Genomic DNA, 25,853 nt, shown 5'->3' on the forward strand with positions numbered 1-25,853 from the left:
AGGTTATGCCCGCTTAAGAAGTTCTGTGCCATTTGCTGCCTGGGCAGACAGCATCAATGGTTACGCACAGCAGAAGCTGCAAGTCAAAAGCTCTGGGGTGAACATGTTTCTAGAATTTTGGTTGCATTGTACGAAAGAAAACAGCTCTGGTTAGGGGCGGGGGAGGCAGCTGCACAAGCAAAAAATATAAAGGTAAAGGGTAGGTACCAAGAGAGTCATGTTTCTCAAACACAGACGCCTGTCAGCCTTGTCCTGTGGAGAGGGGTTAAAGCTTTTAAATGAATTGGTGTGATTAGTGCAACTTAAAAGAAAAAAAAGGAGAAAAGAAAATGAATGTAAACCAAACCAAAACCATTATATTTCTCTATAATTGCAAAGAAAGGTTAAGATTGTTCTACCTCTAGTTCCCTCAGAATTCCTGACTGGCCACAGGTCTCTAAATCCTCCAGAGCCTGAGACCAGAAATTTTCCTCCTGGTCAGCCTCGGTGTTATCATGGGTACCTGCGAAGCTAGATTTACAATGAGAGGTTAAAAAAAACGTGGACTTTTTTTTTCCCTCAGAAAATACCTTTTACACGCGTGCCTGGCCACAGATTGCAACTTGAATGACAGAACGTTGGGGCAGGAGAGTGGGGCAGCGTGGCTGCTCAGGAGAGGCTGGCGGGGCATGCAGGGCACACGGCAGACAGCTCTGCTCACCGCCCGGCAGGCGCGAGCAGCTGGCCGGGTCCGAGCAGCCAGTCATTCAGTAAGGAGATAAACAGATTCCAAGAACAATTCAAATACACAGTTTTACTGGGCTGAAACTGGGACCTGCCTACAAAAATGAATGGATCAACCAGTAGCTGTGTGCAGAGCTGCTCCGTGCAACGAGTATTTGCAATAAAACCTTTCAACCTCACAGACTTCTCCCAGGGCATATGAAAAGAGCCCTCATTTTTGCAAACAGCCTTTTGCAAAAGAGGGGTGGTGGTGCTTTTCACCCGATTCCTTCGGCCTAAGCTGCATTTATCATTATCAATTTAAGCCCACCTGACTGCCATCATATAAATCGCTCCAGTCATTTCATACAGGAACACAGAGAGAAACTTTCAGGGATGCAACTGTCTGGCATGGAGACTTAGGTCTCTGGTGTTTCATAAACTCACCGAAGCTGCCTTGCTAGCACTCTTGAGCAAGCCGGTGGTGACAGTGACGCTAAGGGAAGCTGCCCAGCAAGAGAGGTCTGACAAAAAACGCCAACTCTGGACTGCAGCACCACAGCCCAAAGCAACACCATGCCAGTGTATGTGTGTGGGGGGAGGAAGCAGGAGGTTTTTGCTGTCTCAGCAAGGGGAATCGGCTCAATGAAGGTCCACACAAGCATCAGAGCTGCTGCACGGGATGGGGCTGATTATGTGAAAGGCACAAGGGGAAGGATGAGGAAGGAAAGAATGAGAATTTGCCCTTTTGGTGGCAGCAAGCTGTTACTTTGGAGCAGCTGCCCATGGACTGCAGCTAGTGGTGCTTAACAGCACATAAACAGAGCAAACACTATTATGGAAGCATCTGAGGTCTTGCTTGACAAACAATATATTGCTGAGAATAGCATGAATGCAACACTGTTAACAGAATAGCTTTTAAATAGAATTGCCCAGCACAATGGACGATAGCTCGAATGCTTCACACATATGATATTCTGCTTCAGAGATGCTTTCTTACAGTTACAATCAGTCAAGCAGACAATGGTCAGCCATTTCAATCTCTTATCGCAATGATTCTCCACCTAGCATCAGTGTCTCTTCTAAAATATTGCAATAGATACAGCAATGGTGAGAATACCTACTCGGATCGCAGCTGCAATTCCTCCCAGGCAAGATAAGAAAGTATTTGAAACATGATTTTAGAAAGATCCTTAACTTCTGAAATTAGCTCTTTCAACAAACCTAAGTAGTTGTTTTAATAGCCAATGTTGAACATAGACTAATATATCTGTTACAATACCTTCCTCTATATTGCATACTAATATTATAATATAAAATGGAACTTGAGTTAATGAATAGGATTATTTGAGGCAATTGTCTCTGACAGCAAAGACTAGATTTCCTAGGGTTGGGGGCCCATTTCTTCTCTGACTTCTGTGAAATCTGAAATCATGATGCCTGTATGTCTGGACCTCCTTTTAGCTGAAGTAATTCCTTTTTCTCCCCTCACCTCCTCTTTTGCCTTTTCTCTGAGTCTTGTCTCTTGGTGTGTGAAACGCTCAACTTCTGCATCTCCATTACAGCCACGTGAATAAACTGATTTGTAGCTGAGCTACTGCACCAGAAAATAAGAGGTACCAAAATAATTTCTCATCTAGATGGCTTTTTATTCTGAAACCTAAGAGATTGATTTTATGTCATGTGAAATATTGTTTGACCTGTAACGAATATATTTGGTTTTCTGATGCTTATTCAAAGAGTCATCAGAAATTTACATGCATAAAAATGCTGAAGGAGAGGTACTGGGGCAGGTATGAAGACACAGGTGCCTATGATTTGGTTCTTATTGCCATATGAGGGAGAAATTTTTGTTTTTTTTTTTTAAATCCAGGAGGTGATAGGATGTTCTAGGATCTGGCAGACTCATTCCCGTAAGTATTGTTTCAAGGTGCAAAAAATTTTCCCTGAAGCAGGAACTATAACAGACTTGTCCTACCTACCAGCGATAGGCAGACACCAGCCTACAGAGTGGTTTAAGCTCTCTGGTTTCATTTGTTTGCCAACTGAAATTTCATTGTCACTCAACGGCATGTTAATGAAGTGTCTTCTGCTTTTACCCTGGTTTTCTCCTTTTTCTCATTTCAACCCTTTTCCCTTTCTTCCCCCTTCCCTCCCCTGCCCCGCCTCAGCCCAGCTGGATGTCACTCCTGTGCACTCTTTGTTCTCCTACCTGGAAGTATTCCACTCTTCCAGCTGTCCCCCACCTTTCCTTTGCCCACCAGAAGCACCTTTCCACATCTTGCCCTCTTTCTTCATGCTCCTGATGCTCTCTCCCCCTGATCTTTCAACAGAAGTTTGCTTTAAATGGTTTTCTTGATTCTCTCCCAATGTCTCAGTCTCCTTCTGTTGCCACATATTCTTGGAAGCTGTGCTACACAAAATAAAGGTAAGAAAAAATTACTTTTTAGTGTTAGAGAAGAAGAAAAGTTGCTTAGCTAGGGGCAGAGAAGAGGTGGTTTTCTGGGGATCCCTGTAACAGGCTGGAAGGACCAGACATGCCCTTCTCAAATACTCCAGCACTTGGTATAGGAACACCATCAAGTGTGGCATAATCCATTTTACAGATACAGGGTTAAAATAATGATTATTTTAATTTGTGCCATATATCTCTGGAGTGAGTCACACTGACAAGGAGAACAAGACCAAGACTCTTCAATGTGCGTACTTTCTGTTGAACAGTGCTTTGAAATGGTAGTAGAGTATATGCTTGTATTTTACAATCCAGCTTCCTAGTTCACTGCTCATGAACTTTTTCAGCCTATTACTTATGTAACTGCAAAACAGTAGGTGTTCTGGCATCCACGGCTGCATCTCATCCGAGAAACAAAATATGGGCTTTAACTGTGGATAAAGATGCTGCTATTAAATTCAAGATAGTAAATTGCCAAGAATGGGAGGTATGAAGAAAACTACGGTCATTTCCTTTATTAAATACTGTCCACCACTAGCCTATGAAAACTTCCAGTATGCCTCTGGCCAGCAGGGACCAAAGGAGTGGGATATGGACTGGGAGTTCACACTTGCCCAGATCTTAGCCATCATCTTGCCAGACTTGTCTCCAGACAAAATGCCACTGGGCAATCTGCTGTATCAGAGGATTTGTCATTCAGATTCTGAAAAGCGGCACTGGCATCTCAGCTTTGCCTTGATTTGTATTTCAGAGGTAACAGACTGGACCTTATGGATTTACTTATCCAGTATGTTTATACAGGAACCAGAAAGGTTTTCTGTAGTATTAAACTTGAATTCTCACAGACGGGGATTTCAGGCTCATTGTGGTGCTACACCAAGAAACTGTATTTCTAATGAAGGACATGCATATCCGCAAGCCCTGAGGATGGGTACAAAGAGCACAGATATCTTTCAAACTGTGACGTCTGTCTTCCCTTGTCTGAGGAAGAACTGTTCTGCCGCAGGAATTACCCAAGTCTGCAGTGGTTCCACTGCCGGATTATTGTTAGAATCGAGAATAAGAGACTTTTGGGTCTTTCACTATCTCCAAGCATTGTTAACTAAGCATTTTTGCCTCACAAAGTTCTTCTGCCTGCGGAGAAATTAATTGAAAAGGAGATTTACTTCTCAGAAGAAAAGGAATGAATGCATGGCAAACTACCATAGCTTTGGACAAGACATTTCTACCTGGATCACTTTGTTCTCCTACTGAATCACTGCAGATGTCTCAAGCATTTAAGGAAGATGACTATATTTTCTGCTTCTCTGCCCAAACCAAAATGAAGAATTTTCATGGAAGGCAGAAGGTTTAACATGCCAGTTGACTTAAGCCACTTTATTTGTAGGTTTATTTTTGTGGAGTGGAAAACAGAGCAGGTTTTTTTTGAAGCTTACTCAGGGGAATGCCCTAATTTTTTTGTTTGTTTATTCTTAAGAGATAAATGCTGTGTTTTTTTGTCAAAAGTAACTCAAAAAAAAAAAAGTCTTGGTTTTGGCATCATAATCTTCCACAAATGTCACTAATCTACCCTAAGAAGTTTCATGAAGTCTAAATACTGTATCTCATGTTTAAAGGAAGAGCTGTTACAGCTCCATTAGAAAACCAGAATTCATTCCAGACAGCAAGTCCTTATTTTTGAGGCACTGCTGCAGCTGCAAATCAGAAAACAGAAAGTGGCATGGGAACTTACCTGCTTGCTGTAGGTCGGTCCCATTCATCATCACTCAGCCCTGTATCATGAAACGGGTGGTTTCGTGGTTTGCTTGGAGGGGACAAACTACTCTGTTTAGGACTCCTCCATTCATAGGCATTGAAGTTGTATCCTGAAGCCTGATAACTGTGTCCTAAAAAGAGGAATTATATATTTATGGCACTGCATATATTATGACGACAGAAAAGCACATCTTTGAAGCTGGGTTCTCTAGAACTTGGATGTGGACTCCTGACTGGTACCTTTCTTTTGCAGTAGTGGTCAGATTATATATGACCTAAATTACACTTGGAATTACATGTGCTCTGTGAAATGGACTTTCACTTTCCTGTGAAAGTCCATTGAAAGCAAAATCTTAAATATACCTAACACTGTTCTCCTACTGTTTATGTCTCAGTTGCTTCTGATGCTTAGTTCTAGACATCTTCACAATTCACCTGTTTCCAATTTGACACTATATATTGGATACTAGTGAATAAATCACGTGTATTATGGATGTGTTAAATATGTGTTAATGCAGTCATGCTCAACATGCCCAAAATTAAACCTAAGCTATTGAGAAAACTGTGCTTCAGGCCTACCGAAAAAAGAGTTTGCAATGATGCATTAAAAACCCCATCAACTTGACTTTTCAGATGACTAGCAAGAAAGTTTTTTCTTCCTCCCAGTAACTTTCTCCGATTTGGAAGCAATGCACCCAAAGATTAGTGACGTATTAGTCCCGATGATGCACAATACTACCAACCTGTAGAATGGCTACCTAGATGCAAAAGTTGGCACGGCACGGAGGCTCTCAAGTGCCCAGTAACCGCAGCAATGCCAGAACAGGAAGGAGGGCGGCTGTCTCGGCACCGCTGAGCCAAGGACTCCTTAATACAAAGGCAGGACTGTGCTCTCACAGCCCCGCGCTGCCCTGCATAAAGGCCAACGTGGGAATCTCTGTACCCATGTCCCTTTGTGGAAAGGGGGACTTGCACTTAGCAGAGCTACTGCTTTTTGCTAGGGCTCTGAGAGCTGGGAAAAGGCCCATCTCACGATGGGCACACATGCCCGGGATCAATATAGACCCTCAGAAAGCTCACAGTGCAGAAAGTGATTTCTTTATCCGCCATTTCCAAATATCTCAAGGCTGTGTAAGTGGCATCAGATGGCCTTTATATCTGAAGAGTTTATTTCTGGGTGTTTTTATCATACAAGCAATGCTGGTATTAGTTCAACAGTATTTCTTTAACTGAATTAAGAGTAATTTGAATTCCAAGTAGGAACCAGACAGTCTGGTTTCCAAGGGATGTATCAAGAAGAACACATGGATCGACTTGTCACACGCTGATGCTGATCTGGTAAGCAAAATCCGTTATGGTAGAGCTGCTATATAGATGTATTTCATCTTGACATATTCTTTTTCTAGCTCTATAGTTGGCATTTTCCGATGTGCAGATTGTATTAGGAAGTTCTATTTTGTTGATGACTAATAAATATCACTGATGTCACCTCTCTAAAGAGGGCAATTTGCTTCCATAAATCAGTCTAGACCTGTCTCCCTCAAATCTCACATAACTACAGAGCTGTGTGCGTTTTCCAGCTAATTGGCAGACATTAACATACTCCCAGATTCTAGGAAGGGTTTTGGTTGTGAAAATGCGACTGCTGTGTCGGGAAGGCTCCAGATTAGTAAGGCAGACACATTAGACAAAGGTACAAAATGGGGTATTAATTCAAGGAGAGAAAAGACTGCTCACCAGCATTAAATTAGCAACTAATAGGATAAAGCATTATCTGGTACTCCAGAAACATTCCCCAAACTCCTCAATTTGCTTAGCCTGTGCTAATGCCAAGACACGTTTGGAGAGAAGCCAAACTCAACTTGACAGGTCAAGACAGAGTGAACTTTAAGAGAAATGTGGGTCACGTTAGTACCACTGCAAGGGATAAGGCACAAATCTGATTACACTCAGGCTGTTTAACAGAAGTGCCATGTACCCAGCCAAGTCTGGGTCGGTTTTTTCAAGGGAGTTAGAAAAAAACCTGCTTTGAGATACTGGTTTAGGTTTGGCATGGCATCTGAATCATCAGGACTTAGGAAATTAGTCTGGGCCTCAATCCTTTCCACAGTTGAACATTTTGCTCCAAATGTCATCCATTCACCCAGGAAGTGAGCACTATCATTTTGGTACTTTTTCAGCAATACTTCTCCTTAGAACTTAAAAATATCAGATGAAAATCTAACATGATTTATCTTGATAAACTGACCAAAACAATTAAAAACAGAAAAGGGGATAAATTCATCCCAACACTAACTCCAGTGAAATATAAATTACACAGGGGGAATATAGCCCAATATACTGAAATGTAACAGAAAATTAAAAGTACAATATCAAAAACAGGAGTTATAATTAAATGTATTGAGACTGTCTTGTTTAAAGTAAGTTGATGCCAAATATAGGCAGTAAGAAATACTTAAAAATTAAAGAACAGAAAAAAATGGTCATTAGTAGTGAGATCAGCTACTTCTTGATCTCAAGTAGCTTAGCAGATTTCGAAGGAAACGTTCTGCTTTCCAGAAGAAAGTGCCAGTGTTCTCACTGAGCAGGCACATTCGAGAACAGCAACGAAAGTAATCAGCACAGGACTCCAGTCTATATAGGAAATCTGCTGGGCAGAGCTCCGTGTCACTTCTCTGTGTGCGGGTACAAAGCAGCTGTCCAGGAGCTACTACCCAGCCTCCCAGAAAGCAACAGAAAGAAACAGAGAAATACAATTGAAAGAATGTGTGCAACTACAGCAAGCGAGAAAAAAATTATTTGAGGGAAGGATCTACCTGCCAGGTAGTGGGAATACCTGCTTTACTATGAAAAGGAACATTTTAAAGAGAGGTAAATACAACACTGAAGCTCTGTAGAAGTTATTTTTCTTGTTACCTAGAATATTACAAGATGTCTGTATCCCTCACTGCCTAAAAAAATGTGTCTTACAAATTAAAATGAGATTATTTGAAAATCCTATATAAAACAATAGTCAAACAGAAGCAGAAAATTTAGCGTTAAGAAAAATCATGTCTTTAAATAGAATGATTGTTTTTGAGAGATATAAGTTAGATGTTAATGCTGCAGGAATGAGGAAGAAGCAAAAGATTTACAAATCGTAAGCAATGCCTAACATTCTCCCTTCAGCAGTTTATAATAAATCTGTTGACAGTTAAAAATTACTGCATACGGGCATCAAATTAATGAACATTTTCAGTGTGTTCCATGCCTTGCATTGATCTGTATTTGAAGGATAAACTCATCTAGCTGTGGATGAACTATGGACAGGGCTATGCAGTTGTCAGTAAAACTAACAAAAGCCTGTTAATGTATTGATAAATGCTTCATAACACATCACAATGTCATGAAAGAATGAATCTGAGGCCAGTCAAGTGTAAGAAATTATGCTGCCTGGCGAGGTGTGCGGTCGTAATGAGACACAAGCGCATTACAAAGCACAAGGTCTAAAGTTGGTACAGATGAAATTCTCTTTAAGGCAAAGAAACGTCAACCATGAAGGTGATAATTTCTACTTTAAATGTTGATTGCATTCTTGATAGTACCTTGATTTCCAAAGCTGGTATCAATACCAGAGCCATCCCATGACTCTACTGCGCTGTCAACACTTGGGACTGTAGTGGAATAGATGTCGGAGAGTTTGCCAGATTTCTGTGCAGCAGAGGTTTCATCTTCAGCATCGCTCAGTTCACTTATATGGCCCACAGGGACAGAAAATTTCTTGGGACTGGTAGCTGAACAGGATTACAAAAAAAAAAAAAAAAAAGGGTGGTGATGGTCATTGCTTTACTGCAGTTCTAAGAATATGCTTTTTACTACTGACACCATGTTTTTCCAGGGATGGCCTAAATGCTTGTTAATCTGTAACAACAGACGCATTAAAGACCACTGATGCTACCCTTGACCATACTCACCATCTGTCTGCTTCTTGATTTTCAAGGTGACAGTTTCTCCTGCCATCTGTAATAAATGAATGGCTTCACTCAAAGGTTTTCCTTTCAAACTGCTACTATTTATTGCTAGGATTCTGTCTCCTATGTGAATTGCCCCAGTCCTACAACAAGAGAGAGAAGTAAAACGTTGAGAAGAGAGCATAAAAAGCAACAAAGGCAATTTCTTTGCGTATTTGGAGCATGAAAGTCTCATCTCCCTTTCTTTCTTTCATTTCACTTTTATAGCTGTGTTACAGAGTAATTCTTTTGTTACAAACGCTTAAAGCAAGTCACTTCTGTTGTAGTGGCAATAGCAGAGCTGAGGCACGGAGATGTGGATTTCTGTGTTACTGCGGTAGTTGAGTTCATCACCTACGGATGACATTCATTGCAGCCCACCTGTTTAAGAGTACTCCAGACAGCTCAGTAGTTCTGAAATGAGTCAAGTTTCCAGAAATCTCACAACATAACAGATAATGGCAGTGTGAGCAAGTAAACAGCTATTTCACCAACGTGGCTTTCAGGGTGGATCATAACAAGAGAAGAAAAGACATTCTCTTTGTGTAAATGCACTGTTTGTTCTGGCTGTGCACAGTATCGTATTTTGTGTCCTGCAAGTTCTCTCTGAAACCACCACCAAAGGTACCAGTTGCAGTGACTCTACCTATCTCAGAAATAACAGGTGCTAAAAAAGCTTAGCATTTTCATTATTTTCTATCCATCACCAACTATGAGGAGCATTTCTACTCCTCGGACAATGCTTGCTATGGTGTACGTATACAATAAACGGCAGATACATATATGATAAGTCTAAGTTCAGATAAACTTAGACACATGAAGTGCTTTCCTTACCTATTTTACTATACAAAGCCATTGCTTTTAAAAGGCTGCTAAAATGTTCCTGTGACTGAGCACTTTGATTGACTAGTCTTTCCTAGGTGATTTATAATAAGGACCACAATCCGCTGCTCTATCTTGTACAGTATGTGCAAGAATATTCTGTTAAGATATTGCTCATGCTCCTGAACTTGACAATGATTAAAAAACAACAGAAAAAAGATTATAAACTCCCATTTGGAGAATTATAAATAAATTGCTGAACCATGAAAATTAGCGTCTTCGGGTAAACAAAATAAATCTTTATCTTGACAAAACGAACATTTAAAAATAATTGGCTTTCCAAGTTACCTTTCAGCTAATCCTCCTTTTGTAAGGCTGGAAATGATTATGGGATCAAAGGGCTCTTCAGTACCAGAGATTGTGATTCCAAGAGGCCCACCGTAGCGCTTGAGCTCAACAGTATAAATAATTGCTCCAGAGCTCTCCTGTTCATCTGCAATAAATGCCAAGGGGATGCAATTGGTTTCTTATGAATGAAGGAATGAAAAAAATAGCACATTCAGTCTCGTGACTAGTAATCAAACATCATTTTCACAGGATTACATTTCAGATATACTTCTTAATCATATTCTACTGGATTATTTTGAAAAAAAATTTCTCTTGTGCAATTTCTTTTTTATTGTCAAAACCTGGTTACATTAAAGTCAATAGAAAAACTCCCCTCATTCTATTAAGACTAAATTTTACTTCATTTAAAACCCTTATATTTTCTTTCCTATTAAAATATAACTTCAGGCTATTTTGTTACAGAATCACAGAAGGGTTGAGGTTGGCAGGGATCTCTGGAACTCATCTGGTCCAACCCCCCTGCCCAAGCAGACCACCTAGAACAGGTTGCCCAGGACCACATCCAGGTGGCTTTTGAATATCTCCAAGGATGGAGACTCCACAACCTCCCTGGGCAACCTGTGCCAGCACTCGGTCACCCTCACAGTGAAAAAGTGTTTCCTGATGTTTGGACAGAACCTCCTGTGTTTCAGTTTGTGCCCATTGCCTCTTGTCCTGTCGCTGGGCATCACTGAAGAGAGCCTGGCTCTGTGTGCTTTACACCCTCCCTTCAAATATTTATATACATTGATAAGATCCCCGCAGAGCCTTCTCTTCTCCAGGCCAAACGGTCGCAGCTCTCCCAGCCTTTCCTCATAGGAGAGACGCTCCTGCCTCTTCATCATCTTTCTGGCCCTTTGCTGGACCTGCTCCAGTATGTCCATGTCTCTCTTGTACTGGGGAGCCCAGGACTGGACTGAGCACTCCAGAAATCTCTCACCAGTGCTGAGCAGAGGGGCAGGATCACCTCCCTTGACCTCATGGCAGTGCTCTGCTGAGTGCAACTCAGGAGGCTGTTGGCTGCCTTTGCCGCAAGGGCACGTTATTAGAGAAAAAACAAGTTACTACTGTTGTATAAATACTGGTAGTCATCTGTTTCTTGAACTGAATGGAAGGTATTTAGAATCAAAGATAATTTAGAAGTTTTAAAACCGAACTTCCTTAAATTAAGAACTGTGGGAAAAGTTAAAAGTCATGATAAGATGAGCAGCTGTCTTATTGAGAGAATCTGAAACATATCCCATGTTTTTGATAGACAAGTTTTAAATTTTTGTAACAGAATCAAAAATAGCTTCTCAATTCTGAATTATCAACTAAGTTGAAGAATAACTCCATTAGATTTGATTTCATTATATTGCATGAAGTCATAGAGTCATAGAATGGTTTGGGTTGAAAGGGACCTTAAAGATCATCTCGTTCCAACCCCCCTGCCATGGGCAGGGACAATTCCCACCAGACCAGGTTGCTCACAGCCCCATCCAACCTGGCCTTGAACACTTCCAGGGATGGGGCAGCCACAGCTTCTCTCATTTGCATTATGTTGAAATTTTAGTCTCACCAAAAAATCATCAGAAATGGAGAAGTCGTCATCACTGGGTAAGCTTAAATACAATGTATTTTCCTTAAACAACACCCAACAGGTGTTGCAGCTACAAGAAAGGCTCCTGTATTTATACAGTGAATGCTTTTTACGTATTATCAAGAAAAGGTCACAGCAGGACAGCAATCAACTGCAGTATCTGTGAGTTGTGAAGGGATATTTTAAAATGTAAAATGCCAGATTTCTCCTCCGATCAAAATAACAAATGCTCCCTTGCCCATCTTATGATATTGGTATTCAGCCAGGACGTCTGGCCTGGCGGGCAACTTTTCCTAGATCTGTGGGTAGTGACATTTTGAACAGCTCAGTGAGTGTGGAAAATGTCTAGGACACACATTCCATAAATGTTACTAGAACTAACCTGAGACAAGTTAGAAAACTCACGTTCCCATTTCTGTTTCTGTAGATAGAAAAACTTTAAAAGGAAAAAAGATACCTGCATAGTTAGCAAAGGTTCAAAGACTTGCTTTCTTCTAACGCTGAACAAATACCTTTGGAGGTACTTTGTTTCTTCCCAATTTGCGGAAAATGTAGGCCTTTAGCTTCCCTGCACCCCAACTCCCTCCTATTTCCCCCTTACCATTCACATAAAATGGAATACATATAGAATCAAAGGAGAGAAGAATTAGCGGTGTTTATTCAACAAAGAATACTGGGATTTTCATGCCTAGTGTTGGTCTTGTATTCCTACTTGGGGCATTATCATCAGTGTTTTGGCACAATTCACATCAACCACACTTTATCCTTTATCTGACATGGTCTTTCCAGAAGCATCCAGCTCCCAAGACCCCACTGGAAACCCCTGGCTAGCATGTAAGGTGCCGCTGCACAGCAGCTCTTGCTTGCTTACTAGAGCATTTATGGAACAACAAGAAATCCTCTGGGATCTAGTGCTGATAACGTTTACACAGGTGTGGCACTGACACGGTACAAGACTTCATGTCTCGAAGGATGAAAACTAATCCACCAATCTAACTGAAAATGTAACAGCCAGTATTCGCTAAGGGTTGACACAATACTGATGTTTTTCCACTATCAACAGTAAGTAAATAAGAAGTTATTAATCATACAGCAGCCCTGCCACATGAGAGCTGGAAGTTTATAGATCACAGTGAATGACTGGAAAGGAGACTGGTCCATTATGTCTGTCTTCTGGTTAGCCCTAGTTAAGAAAATTAATGGCAGAATGCAATAAATGTCAAATTGCTACCATGTTCTCGTCAGTGCTCTTTCCAGGCAGCAGAAACGCAAGCTATGAAAGAACATGGCACGCACATGGCCTGAATTCACAATGAAGGCCAGTTTTGCCATGAAAGCAAAGAACTCGGATATTCAAAAAAGGGTGGCAGCCATCAGGAGACAAAATTCTCCTCAGTCGGGGAAGCTGGCAGGAAAAAAAAGAAAAGAGAAAAACTGCTGAAAACATACTTCCGTCTGGGGAGGAAATATAATCCAACTACCATGGTTTTGGGTCTCAGGTTTCTGAGATTTTTTAAAATACTTTTTCTTTAGCATTTCAGAAGACACTCATTCATTTTAGATTTCAAAGTACCTGAAATCTGCTATAAATACTTTCAATTACATTTTGACACTTAGTCAACTGTTACAAGAACCTTTTGTATAGAGAATTTTGTTCAGTAGGTCTCTGAGTAGCCATCCATTTACATTTGAATCTGTTCAGTTACACCAATCGTGTCTGGATAAGACACTGTAGTTGTGTTAGAAACTTCATGTAGCTATATGATGTAACTGTAAAATAAGCAATGTAAATGTGTAAAAGAAAACCATGGAATAAGAATCCCACTCAGACTAAAATCTGTACTAGCTACGACGGTGTGCAATACCTAAGAGAGCAAAGATGTTATTTTACACAAGTGGAGACTGAAATCCACGTTTCAGTGACATCAACAGACAATGTGTACCAACTTTAATGGAGATGGAAGCTGTCCTAGAAAAAGATTAAGTCCATAAGGTGAGGGGGAGTTGGGGGATGACATGACACACACAGGACAAACCCATGAGTGTTTAGAAGTGTGGGAGAAGCTATTACTTCTTCTACATGGCTCTACCTCATGCCCCTCTTCTATGGTCTGTTGGCAATTTCTCTACAGGTTTATTAATGAGAGGAAGTCTTCCAAATGAGGGGAAGAAAGTGAAGGAGAGATCCTAGGTGCCATGAACCCTTAAAAGACAGACCTCCTCTTCTGCAGGAGAAAATTCAAACTTCCTTCTACAGGCATTTTTCCTGCCAATCTTCTGCCAAGTATAGTTGCAGTTTGCTCTTCATAACCCACCTGGTTTGCTCAGTTTTGCAACGCAACTGTCAGTCAGGTGTCCCATTGGATGTATAGCCCATGGCCAGTACGGCCAGCCTCTGTCCAAGACGGACCAACTATGTGTAGCAAATCCCACCTCACCACCTGCAGGGACCTAACCACACTATCCTGCCGAGCAGTGGCCATTCACTTTGCTAGATCAAAACTGACTTCTGAAAGCCAGTTTGCACAAGGTGCTAAATGCATCTGCCTTTGCTTTGTACCGATCATACTGAGAAGATACTTTCTGTTTGCTTTCAAAAGCAATTAAAGAAAAAGAGCATTCTACTGCAATTCTAAACACCATTTCAACAGTTGCATTTGATTTTAAATAATAAAGTGCAGCAGGCTCTGCCTTTTTACTGTGAGATTGTATAGAGCTTAAGACAAGTAAACCTACAGTTCATGCTTCTGTGTAACGCTGTAATATAAATCCCAGCAGTAATGGTAGTTATAAATGTCTAACTTCCTTTGTCACTAGAATGCATAACAGAACTCACTTTATTATCTCCAGGTAGAAATTCTGCTCTTATGGAATCCATAATGGGGAAGATCCAGGAATATTAATAGATGCAGGTGTGCAAAATGATGGCAGGTCCATTACTGCCACTGGGCTGATCAGACATGGCTCCTTCATCAGCCGTCCAGCACAGCGTGTAAAGTACTGCTTACCTTTAAGCCTCTTAACAGCCATACTAAAGTCAAGTTTGTAAGTTTATGGATAAAGCATGCAGTTCACCACTCTGCTGGAGAACCGAGACCTGTGGATCCATGCTTTGCTAACCATGACTCCAATCTTAAAGGCAGAGAAAATCTTAATACGCTGATAAGAGAACAATCAACCTTATATGGCTGCATCTGAGGGGAAATTGCCTTTCCAGAAAACTGAAGACCTCACTTTGCAGTGCAGCTCCTGCAGGCAATATAGCCACTGAGAAAATTCAAAACTTTATATACCATTAAAATTCTTCTTTGTGTGACATTTCCTGATTAGCATTAGCATAAACCAGGCATGTTCAGAAAAAAAACATTTCATTAAAATTTAAATGCAAAAGAATAACCCTATGTTCTAAAAACCCTGAAAACACACAAGAATCTCCAATAGGCTCATTGCTAATACCAGAATTATCTTCATCTTTGCGGATCTTTAACTTTACAAGGTCCTCACAGTGCTGAAGGATCTGGACAGCATCTTCCATTGAGCAATTGTCAAGTCGAATGTTATCTATTGCAAGCAACTTATCACCCAGCTCGAGTGTCCCAGTTCTGTGAAGAAGCAAACAAGCCTACATGACATTCTAGTAACATTAAAACAAGGTATCTTAGAAGGTATGAACATTATTACTGAAAGGAGATGGATTTTTTAAAACAATTATTTCTTAATACGCTGGACTTTTCATTTCTAACTGCTTTTTACAAAAAACCAGCACAGTCTCTTACAACCTCCCTCTGTTCAACTTGACTCTGGCTGGCTACACCATGGAAACAGATTTTTACTGGGAGCTTGAATGCCTTACCTGTGAGCAACACTTCCTTTCTTGATATCAGAAATAACGAGAGGGTCCCCTGGTTTTCTACTGGATGGAGCTGTAATAAAGAATACATACATGTACCTGTTTTTATTTCTGGATATGCAGATGGGCTAATTCTATCCATACATTGATACTTCATACACATTATTTACCTGTATTATATTCCTCCCCTTCCCCTAAATTATATGTACATGAATACAATCATCAGCAGCCTATTAGTAAGACTACATACTCCTCAAAAATTAGAAAATGCCAGAATTAAAGTGACTGGTGCAAAGTGAATTTAACCTTATGTGTCTGGATTCTGGGTTAGGCCAGGACTGAACCATGTGAAGGTATCACAGTACAGCTCCAGTGATCTATCATAAAATGCTGTGTAGCTACAACACATAAAGGAAGACTTTCTGTTAGTAGAGCCTTTCAGCACAACTATGAATGCTGATCTTTTGCCAGAATATTTCTGTCAGTCATAAATCATGTTTTATTATATCCCTGACCAACAGAGCTGCTCTGGCAAAATATCTACAGTGGGCTAGCCCACGTTCTTTACATCCACTCCTCACTCATTCAGTGCTTAAGGCAGAGGTATGAAGATAATGCATCCTGGGTGCGAAGGAGGAATCTACTTCACAATAAATGAGATGCTGTGGATAGTGGCCACGCATGCCATCAGGCTGATACACAGTTAGCACATCTGCACAGATGTAGCTTACATCACATGGATGCTTGCTTCACTGTGACTCACCGCTTCCTCTGAAGTAAACACGTGCCTCTGATGAGTAACCTCGCTCCTCTATACTGCTGCTGGGCCTTAGGCATTGTGGGCTCTTCCCCACTTTGTACTGGGAATACTTACTAGAAGCCCTGCAATTCCAGCAATGCTCAAATTAGTAAAACCCCCACCAGTCCTCCCCTTGCACACCTAACTCAACTGCTCTTGGAGGTATCTGACATAACTTTCAATCTCCTGCCTGTCCATCATGGTTAAAAGGATGCTCTGCTCTACGATGCCAGTCATTCCAATTCTTTACTGACCTATGCAGCAGTATTTGACAAGTTTCCATTGGCCAAGAAATTTGCTTAGCAATTTTGCTTGACTTTTGGTTGCATAGGAAGCAGTTAACTACCCCAGAGGAAGACGACGATGATTACTGATGCTTCCAGCGGACTGTTTCTTGGGGCAGCTTCACTGAATGCATTGTTTTGGAGGGTTCATCCATTTGCTGACAGAAGACCGCACCGAAGATCTGATACGGCAAGCAGTGGGCTCAGAAATTGAGGGTGACAAAAGATATATTTTTAGACAATGGTGGGGCACCAGCTCTCTGCCATCGGGAAGTAGATACCACCTACAGCTGCTCTGGCCAGGAGGTAGTCCACGTGGTGAACACAGACTGACTTTTGGGACTGTTGTTAACAAAGAGTGTGTTAATATTAAAACATCGCCATGTGGTATAAGGCTCCCAGTTCTCCTGAAAGTGCTAATGGTTTTTGCACATGTAGAGCTCTTCAATTGTCCCAAGCCATTCCTAGAGGCCTCACAGCAGGTACTTTTCCATTAGGCTCCAATGCCTAACTGACAATCACCCAAAAAACTACCCATACGGAGGATCACCTATAAAATCCTGATGTCAATTACTTTAGCAGCTCATGATTCTTCCCTCTGATGAAAAATGACAGACCTTCACCTACAGCAACCACAAGGTGTATTAATAATGATGTTTCCAACACAATATTCTAACACATCTTGTTAACCTTGGCTCCCCTGGCCGAGAAAGCCTTTGAATGTCCAAAGAAACTGTTTAAGAACTGCTAAATAGTCATATTTCAAAAGCAGTGTCTTGAAAGTCCAGAAGACAGACATACAAAGACTTCCAAGAATTTTTAGAAACTTGCCTAAACCAGCATGCTTTCAGGAAATGCCTATGTTGCGCTTTAGAGAACAGCAATTAACTTTTTGCAAGATACGTAATTTTCATAGCTTGTTTCTCATACTTTCACACCATGGGTCAACTACATCTTACATGACAGTTCCATGATTTACTTGAATTCTTTGGTTTTCTTTCACCAATTAAAAAGTATCACTCTGGTGAACTTTTTTTTTTTTTAATTTTACGTTTTTACTCTCTGGGTTGCCTTATGACTGTACAATGTCTGCAGTTTGAGATTTGAGTATTGAGCATTTTTATGAAAGTGCTTTATAAAAATTACCAGTACTAAAGAAAACAGTCCATTATTGTTCCAAAAAGAAGAGAGAGGAACCAAAACAGGGGAAAGAGAACAGCTGAAAGTGCAAACCCCCAGAGCGCATGTGTGGATACAAAGGGTGTGATATTGCACACAAAGTTATTACAGTTTCAAACTAAGTAAGTGTGAACCAGCTGTATTTTACCAGTTATTCTGTGCTATTAATTGTTTCTGGTGGACAAAAGCCTTTCTGCAGGCAGCAAACACAGCTTAGTGTGAAATGAATCCCCCCACGCTGACAAGCCCTTAATAAGCAGCTACACCACACTTTGTTTTATTCTTGCTCAATGCTCTTGACATACTTCCTACAAACTATTCAAGTTGTGTTGCAGAGATAAAATCATTAATTTCCTCTTGAACTTTCATACTGCACATCACCACAGCCTAAGATTGCCTCCCAAACACTAGTGAACAGATGCTGTCCCCAGCAAGAGGACTGAGTACTATTATCCTGATTTTACAGATGAGGAAAGGAAACACAGGAACATTTAGGTCAAAGTATGACAATTTTCGGTGAGCAATTTGAGACATCCATGCCTTTACCTCTCGCAATAGTTTGTAGTATATAACAGCTTCTATATGTCCAAAGCACAACTACTGGCATTTTCAGCAACAGCTGCAGATGCTCAGCATTTCTGCAAGTGTGACCCCAGGATCTCAATGGTTTCCACAGAAAATCAAGCAGCCACCAGTGGAAAATATCTCTCCTCCCACCCCCCAAAATGACTCATCTCACCACAACTCTATTGCAGAGAAAAGGAAAAAAACCCTAATTTCTCCAGGGTAGCACTAAACCAACTTGACCATGAGATCACCTCCTTTTTCTTTCTGCAATACTTCACCTTATTCATTATGCAGCCTCCATCCCCTTTGATACACACCACTGTTTCATCTCTCCCCAGAGAGCAGAGAAGCAAGAGTCGCAGTGAGAAAGTAGTATTTCTACTCATGAACTAACGCAAGTTTGAAGTGACAATGTACAGCTTTAAGTTTCCATTTTTATGTTTCATTTCAGAATTATTTTTAAGAAGCAAATAAAACCAAAGCACCTTACCACTCACCCATGCCCAGCCTTCTTGTTCAAGTCCCAGCTTCTCCCACCCCCCATCACACCTCAGCCTCTCCCCTCGTCTGTTGTCTCCCTGTTAACGGCTCTCCACTCATTTTCTCCCCTTGTCCCATTCTACTTGTCCACTGAAGATCTCACCTTTTCTCCTCCCTGGTCCAGCTGTTAGTCTACTTACTGTTGAGCTTTTGTAGAGACCTTACACAGTCTGCATGATGAACTACAAGGGGACTGAAGAGTGCATAAAGTTGTGCAGATACTAAATTTAGTGTTGCAGATGGAAGGCTGTTGTTTGTTCTCTCTCTTTAAATCGCTCTGTGATCCTAGGTCTCCATCCCAGGCCTCTAATCTACTTCTACTAGTAAAAACACACTTCCCCTGCCTATCCTCCACCACTTGAAAGCAAGTTCAGTGAAGCACTGGCGGTTTTGCAGATCAACTGTTCCATTTGGTTAAAAAACTCCCTCAAATAACCCTCCTTTCTTATTTCACTGTTAACCCAAAGAAAAAAAAAAAAAAGTGACTTTAACAGATTTTGGGGTGGACATCTCACCTGCCACCCAGACAAAACTCACTTTCTCACCCTGGCTTCAAGTTCTGGAGTTTGATCAAACTCTGAACAAACTGAACAAGCAGAGGAAAATACTCACGGGATGGAAGAATACTTCTTATACAAATTCAGTTCACTTATCCACAATGTTGGTTAAGAGCTACTAGACTTTTTTAAAATAGTGTGATTATTAAATAGATGAAAGAGCTTTTTAAAATTAGACTGATGTAGCTCTTTTGTTCCTTAAGTACTGGTTCATGTGGAGCACCTGAGAAACCTGCTGATTCTTCAGGGCCTGTCTTGAAAATAATTACTTGAAACATTGCAAAATGAGTTGAGTTTGCTAGGTGAAATCCCAAAATATACAGTAACATGCTTTAGAAAATAAATTCTCATAGTCAATGCTAAATATCTGTAGATATTTCCAAAGCTTGTTTCTGATGAAATACAAAAGCAATAAAGCAGATTATAGTACAGCTCCTAGTCAAAATGACTTAGAAAAACTGGTGATAGTTTGGGTGAGATCCTGATATTCTTACCAGCTTTGCAGCTTCTTATTCCTTGAGTAGTCCCATTAGCTTCAGAGAGATTATTTATGAAGCAAGGTGCTGCAGTTCATTACCAGTAAGGATATCAGAATCTTACTTAAGAAAGAAAGAAAAGGGGGAAAAAAAAAAAAAAAAAAGAGCTGTTAACTACAATTACCAGCCTGTACTAGTAAGTAATTTTCTTGGACATCACTCAATGTATTTAAAAAATATTAGTCTATGATAAAGTAGCCAGTGGCACAATTTATCTTAAAAAAAAATAAATAATCTATATTCCATTACATGGTCTAAAATCAATGTCACTGGCAAATAAATTGAAACAGATTTGAACACTATTAGATCTACTTGAAAGCCATCCTTCTTCTAGGGAGTGGTTCTGTTATAAAAACATAATCACACAGACATGGACACTGCTGTGTCATGCTTTATTTGGATGATGTAATTTTAAGAACTGAGACATTCTAATTGCTCCAACCAGGTAACTGTTGGCTGTGAAAGTGATGGTACCTGAAGCATGAAATATACAGTCACTTAAATTTTCAAACTATGAAACAGGGTCTTTATTTAAGTAGCTATTAATGGGAAGATTAGACAGGTATTGCAGAGATAAGGGAAGGATGACAGGATGATAGAAGTCCAGCATGTGTGTGAAGGTAGCAAGGAGCAAGGCCAGTATACTGCGAGGTAACCGACTATCCAAAACTTGGTGCCCTGGATTAACATTAACAATGATACACATGAAATTTTCTTCTGTCTTACTTTCTTGGGGTTTCTGCTACCTAAGAGGATTTTGAAATTTTTTTTTTTTTTGCTTTTATTCTTACATTAATAAATCTGAAACTAAGAGAAGCTTAGTCTCTTCCCCTATTACATGTCATGTTTTTCAAAGACCATGTGAATAAGCTTAACTGCCCTTAGCGTTGTGCGTCTCTTCAGATACGCCTTCAACTACCTGGCTGTAACTCCATGCAGGCACACTCAGTGTTCATTGCCAAGGACAAGATCACAAAGAAAGAGAGAGAAACTCCTCTTCCAGGATCTCTGCCTCCTAACAGCTGACTTAGAAGAACTCTTGTACTTAAAAATATGCATACGTTCAGCTGCTAACCCAACATTTCCCTTCTGACAAAAAGATGTCTGTCTTGTCTGTCAGGTCAGGTCATTTCCTGACTTTCTCATCCAAATCCCAAACTAAACTGGGGATATGGAAAGCAAGACAGGCGCTTCTCTGTAATGTTTTTATACAGACAGTACTTTCTCACTCACCACCAACTCCACTACCTTGAGAAGAGAGAGGATGAAACAGGTCTCTAGCACCTCAAAGCCTCAAGCCCCAAAATGAATAAACCTGATCTCCTCTATCACCCCTGTTTAAGTCTGGTCATACCAACTCCGCTGAGGTTTCCCTAGTATTTTATTTTTTAAAGAAATCATATAGCTTTCTGACAGTATCAGTAATAAATGGCATGCTAATGTGCTAAAGTGCCCTGACAAAAATTTGACAAAATGAATATAAAACGCTTATATTCTTCAAATCACACTGTCTCATTTAGGAGTTAATTAGGTAGAAGAGAGCAAAGCACTGAAAAGCAAGCATGAAATGCAGCAATTCAAGACTTCTACTAAGCAAATTTACAAACTTTCAGTTATTAGTATAAATCCTTTAAAATCAAACAAATAATTAATCCTAGACACATTTCATACGCATTAAATACTATTAAGAAGTGGGATTATTATATATAACAGATCATTTAATTTAAATATTAAAGATACTGCAGTATACTCAGAAGAGCAGAGCTAAGACCAACCAGGTGTCACTCCAATTATATAAAGCAGTAATTTTATAAAGCACTAACTTTTGGAATTAAGTTCCAAGTCAGGAAGGTATACAAAGTTTGGAAGAGGAGTGCTAAATACTAAATCCCAAGAACATTAGCTTTCCATTCAAAGTTTACTCCTACAGACAGAAAAAAAGTACAAGATGTCTGAATTCCAAAAAGCAGCACAAATCAAATTACTAGGAAGACTGTATTTTTACAATTTTTACAAATCCTACAAACCATCACCAATCCTAAGAATAACATTTAAATAGAACAGTCTCTCTCCAGATTTTCTCATTTCTCAATATTTTCATTTGCACAAATATGTGTAGACCTATGATTTTGCTTCAAGCATCACATCGCATCTTACAGAATCTAACAGTTACTCATTCAAGTGTGCAATGCAAGCAAACAGACCTGCCGTGTCTCTCATTTGTTCCTCAGATGTAATTCTTAGCACTGAGTTCCCTGCTGTACTTTTGATTAACCTTATTCCATTGTGCTGGTAAAAGCTTTGAGAATGTAAGTCAAAGCAGAGTCTTCCCCCAAGACACATGAATAATTCCAAAGAAAGACTAACAGTCTAAGAAAGGCCAAAATCATAAAGGAATGTTAACTCTGGTGAGATCAGATTCTGCACTGTCATTAAGTACATTAAACACAAGCCTATTAACTTTGATATGGATTGTTCTTCCTTCCATGAAGGGCTGAACTCGGTATGCTGGCATTTACCCGGTCAAAATCCAATCCTAACACAGCATTTACTGTCTGCTCCCAAAATAAATAAGTACAGAAACACTTTGATTTCAAACAACAGTAACCAACACTTTTTGAGAAATGGACTAATGCAGACCCTTGTTATCTTCTTTAGCTCTCTCAAATCCCCAGTGAAAGGGGATTTTGCTATGTCATCTGCTGCACATCTAGGACTGCCCACTAGTTTTTTTACAGACTGAGGATGTATCTTCAGGCTCTGGGTTCTAAAGCAGAAAATAACTCCACGTATGTGGATCCTCATGCCTGGGAGAACCCTTGAGTTCAGTGGGGTCCTGTTCAAGAGCCTGTGTTGCTCTAAACTTCCCAGCTATGGAAATACTTCTGCGTGGGCCTAATTCTATTGGCTTCTTTGGGGTTTTTTTGTTGTTGGTTTGTTTTGTTTTTAAATAATTTTAATGGGAGTTAAATACATACTATGCATGAAAGAATAGGTCAAGCTTTAGGCCTGCCAAACTTCTGGCGTCTTTAACTACTAGAAGAGGAGTATAAATCTGTTACAGAATGGTATTTCATCAGAGAGCATGGCTAGTCATCCCTTTCTAGAAAAAGGAAAAAGATGTTTATACTAAAACAAACATGAGTTTAGAGCTACAGAACCTACTACTCGCAGATTATCCCATAAATGTGGACTTAAAAATAAGCACTTTCACTTACAACTTATGGTGATGCCCAGTTCCACATTATGCTTCTTTGGTAGTTTTACATGAAATGTTCCACTGCTTGGTATGACTGATTCTATAAAAAAAATATTTAAAATGTTAGATGATTTATAAGGCACAGCAATTCCAAGTGCATGGAACTATACGTGTAAGCTGATGAAATCACATCAGCATCACAACGCGCGGATGAAACATGGGTGCTGAAGCGAAAGAAGTAGGACGTACAACGTATGATTTATACCTCTATTGGCAATTTCACAGTAACCAAATTTTTTTAAGGTTTAACTGAATTTATGGAGATTGCACAGGGCAGAAGCCAGCTGAGACTGCAGGTTTTTAGCTCATATGTGAGTTCTGTGAGCACACGTGAAAATTTTAGTGCTGGTAGGCTCCTTAATTAAAAGGACAGGAGATCAAGTCTTAAGGATTTCAGGTCTTTGTTGCGGTAGGTCTAACACATTTTTAACTGTCCGCTAAGGCAACTGCCATGTATTTTATATCTACTGGGAAGAAAACAAATCAAAACATCACTAATGGAGAAGCACCTGGCTGAGGCAAAAGCCACTTGAACACACAGCAGTGTATTTGAATCCTGACTTCTGAAATCACTGCTAGGAAAAGTTTGGGCCTTGGCCTGAAAAGGAGGGATTGAAATTACAGCTATGGAAACATATAAATACACATGTGGCAGAGGAGTCTAACAATGAGTGTGAGTCTGCTGTCACGGAACAAATGGGAGAAGCACAAACAAGTCCAGGGACTGAAATCCATGCGACTTCAAGGTATATTTAAATTACTTTCTCATTATTCAGTTTTCTTATTTTTTAATATTTCATTTCCTATGTACATGAATGTACATATTGTATTTGGTGCATTTTTAAAAAATATTATACTAGATGCATGCATACTAAAAGATTAATCAGAATTACTCTAGGAACCTTTAGTCTGCTTTTGACATCATGACGTATAATACCATTAACAATAATCACACTATGCAAAATACAGCACAGCCGACATTGTCATGACTTCAAAGGAGCTACTGTCAGATGAACACAGAAGTCCTAAAAGTTCTTACTATTTACATAGCGTGGTAGTTTACATACATAATGTGTACTTGTTTGATTTACACAATTTGTAATTTTATAGGTGTATTCTGTATGCTTAAACACATTACAGAAGAAAGTAAAGCCATTAATAATAATAAAGTCACCAATTTCTCACTCAATTTCTATTATTTTATTTAGATTGTTGGCTTGAGATACTGTAAGTGAAACCCTTCAGAGTGTTCTGCTTATCCACCCTTTTATAATATTTTTCTGTCTAGTAAAACATTTCATTAGCTGGCCTGTAGAGGATTTGTCTCTGCTCAGTGGAGCCTATCTATCTCAGGGCAGAAACATGTCTGGACGTAACTCAGAGGAGGCACTGTCACCAGATCTTACTACAGGACTTGTCATTTCTATTTGTGTTCTGAAGCACTCTGCAGGGCTATGTGAAATGAGAAAGCTGTACAAAAAGACACACGTTTCAAATAGGTCACTTGCAAACTGAATGGTGTATATGTGAGAAGAAAGTCTCCACCTTGGATGCCTAACACTCGCAATGTACTTGGGATTTATTCCTTCACTTTTCTTGCAAGATAGAGTAACAGTACATTCATACCTGCAACATCAAATTCTATTTCCAGAGTGACCTTGTTGGTGATAGAGGAGTCTCTGAGCAGTTGATTGGCCTCATCAAATGTGCTGTCTTCCGTTGGGATACCGTTTATTGCCACTATTCTGTCTCCTATTTGCAGCACCCCACACCTTGGTACACAATGATACAAAACAATCATCAGATGTGCACATTACCAGAACCAGCAATATCAAACACATTCAATCTAACCTTGAAGGAGAAGCGTGGCATAGCAGCTCAACACTCTACCCAGGCACAGAGAGGGACAGAAGCTCCTGCTGCCCCTTTGTACCAAGACACTACCAAGCACTCCCAGCATGGGTCGTGCTCTCTAGGTTCTGGGACCCAGGCAGAGGGGCACAGCCGTTAGGCCTCCAGCCCACCCATGGACCACCACGGTCCCCCACCTCTACAGGTACCCCACCTCTACAGGTGGTGTAGCTCTGCAATGGCAGCTAGTACTTGCCTGTGCAACTCCTATTGTTCTCATGCCATGATTAAAGACATACATACGCGTAAAAATGTAACTGAAATGCTGCAATGAAATCATTAATAAGTCAAAACTCTGGTATTCCCTAAGATATTTACAGTTGGACTCAACGATCTTAAAGGTCCTTTCCAACCTAAATGATTCTACGATTTGGTTCTGTACCAAAACTGAACAGAGCTGGATAGGCCTCCCTTCATGGCACGCTGAATTATCACTATTTTGACTTCAGCAATGTTTCTGACTTTTTTTTTTTTTTCCTTTTGCATGAATATACCTTCCAGTCTCCTGCTGGAGGATTCTGGATGATAAAAACACTGGTGCTTGTCATTCTTCTTACAGCTGATCAAGCATATGAAATACCACTGTCAGAACAGACAGTTTATTACTTGCCACACTTCCACTGAGCGAGGCCCTGCAATTTGTCACAAATTGAAAGCAACAAGCCTAAAGTACCCCGAGGAATGC

General features: G+C 40.2%; 1 protein-coding gene across 1 annotated transcript in view; it reads right to left on the reverse strand.

The window, feature by feature from the left end:
* The window catches only part of GRIP1 (glutamate receptor interacting protein 1), a gene marked incomplete at its 5' end in the record, with an annotated part of 73,977 nt that overhangs the window by 8,853 nt on the left and 39,271 nt on the right, over positions 1-25,853 (reverse strand). Inside the window, 10 exons of the mRNA XM_009701541.1 lie at positions 399-510; positions 2,915-3,115; positions 4,887-5,040; positions 8,494-8,682; positions 8,863-9,002; positions 10,069-10,213; positions 15,143-15,288; positions 15,540-15,609; positions 23,217-23,297; positions 24,884-25,029. Of these exons, the coding sequence (XP_009699843.1) occupies positions 399-510; positions 2,915-3,115; positions 4,887-5,040; positions 8,494-8,682; positions 8,863-9,002; positions 10,069-10,213; positions 15,143-15,288; positions 15,540-15,609; positions 23,217-23,297; positions 24,884-25,029 (1,384 nt within the window). The remainder of the gene's footprint in view (positions 1-398; positions 511-2,914; positions 3,116-4,886; positions 5,041-8,493; positions 8,683-8,862; positions 9,003-10,068; positions 10,214-15,142; positions 15,289-15,539; positions 15,610-23,216; positions 23,298-24,883; positions 25,030-25,853) is intronic.

This window comes from Cariama cristata, unplaced genomic scaffold, assembly GCF_000690535.1.
Source record: "Cariama cristata isolate BGI_N322 unplaced genomic scaffold, ASM69053v1 scaffold3416, whole genome shotgun sequence".
NCBI classification, from domain to species: Eukaryota; Metazoa; Chordata; class Aves; order Cariamiformes; family Cariamidae; genus Cariama; species Cariama cristata.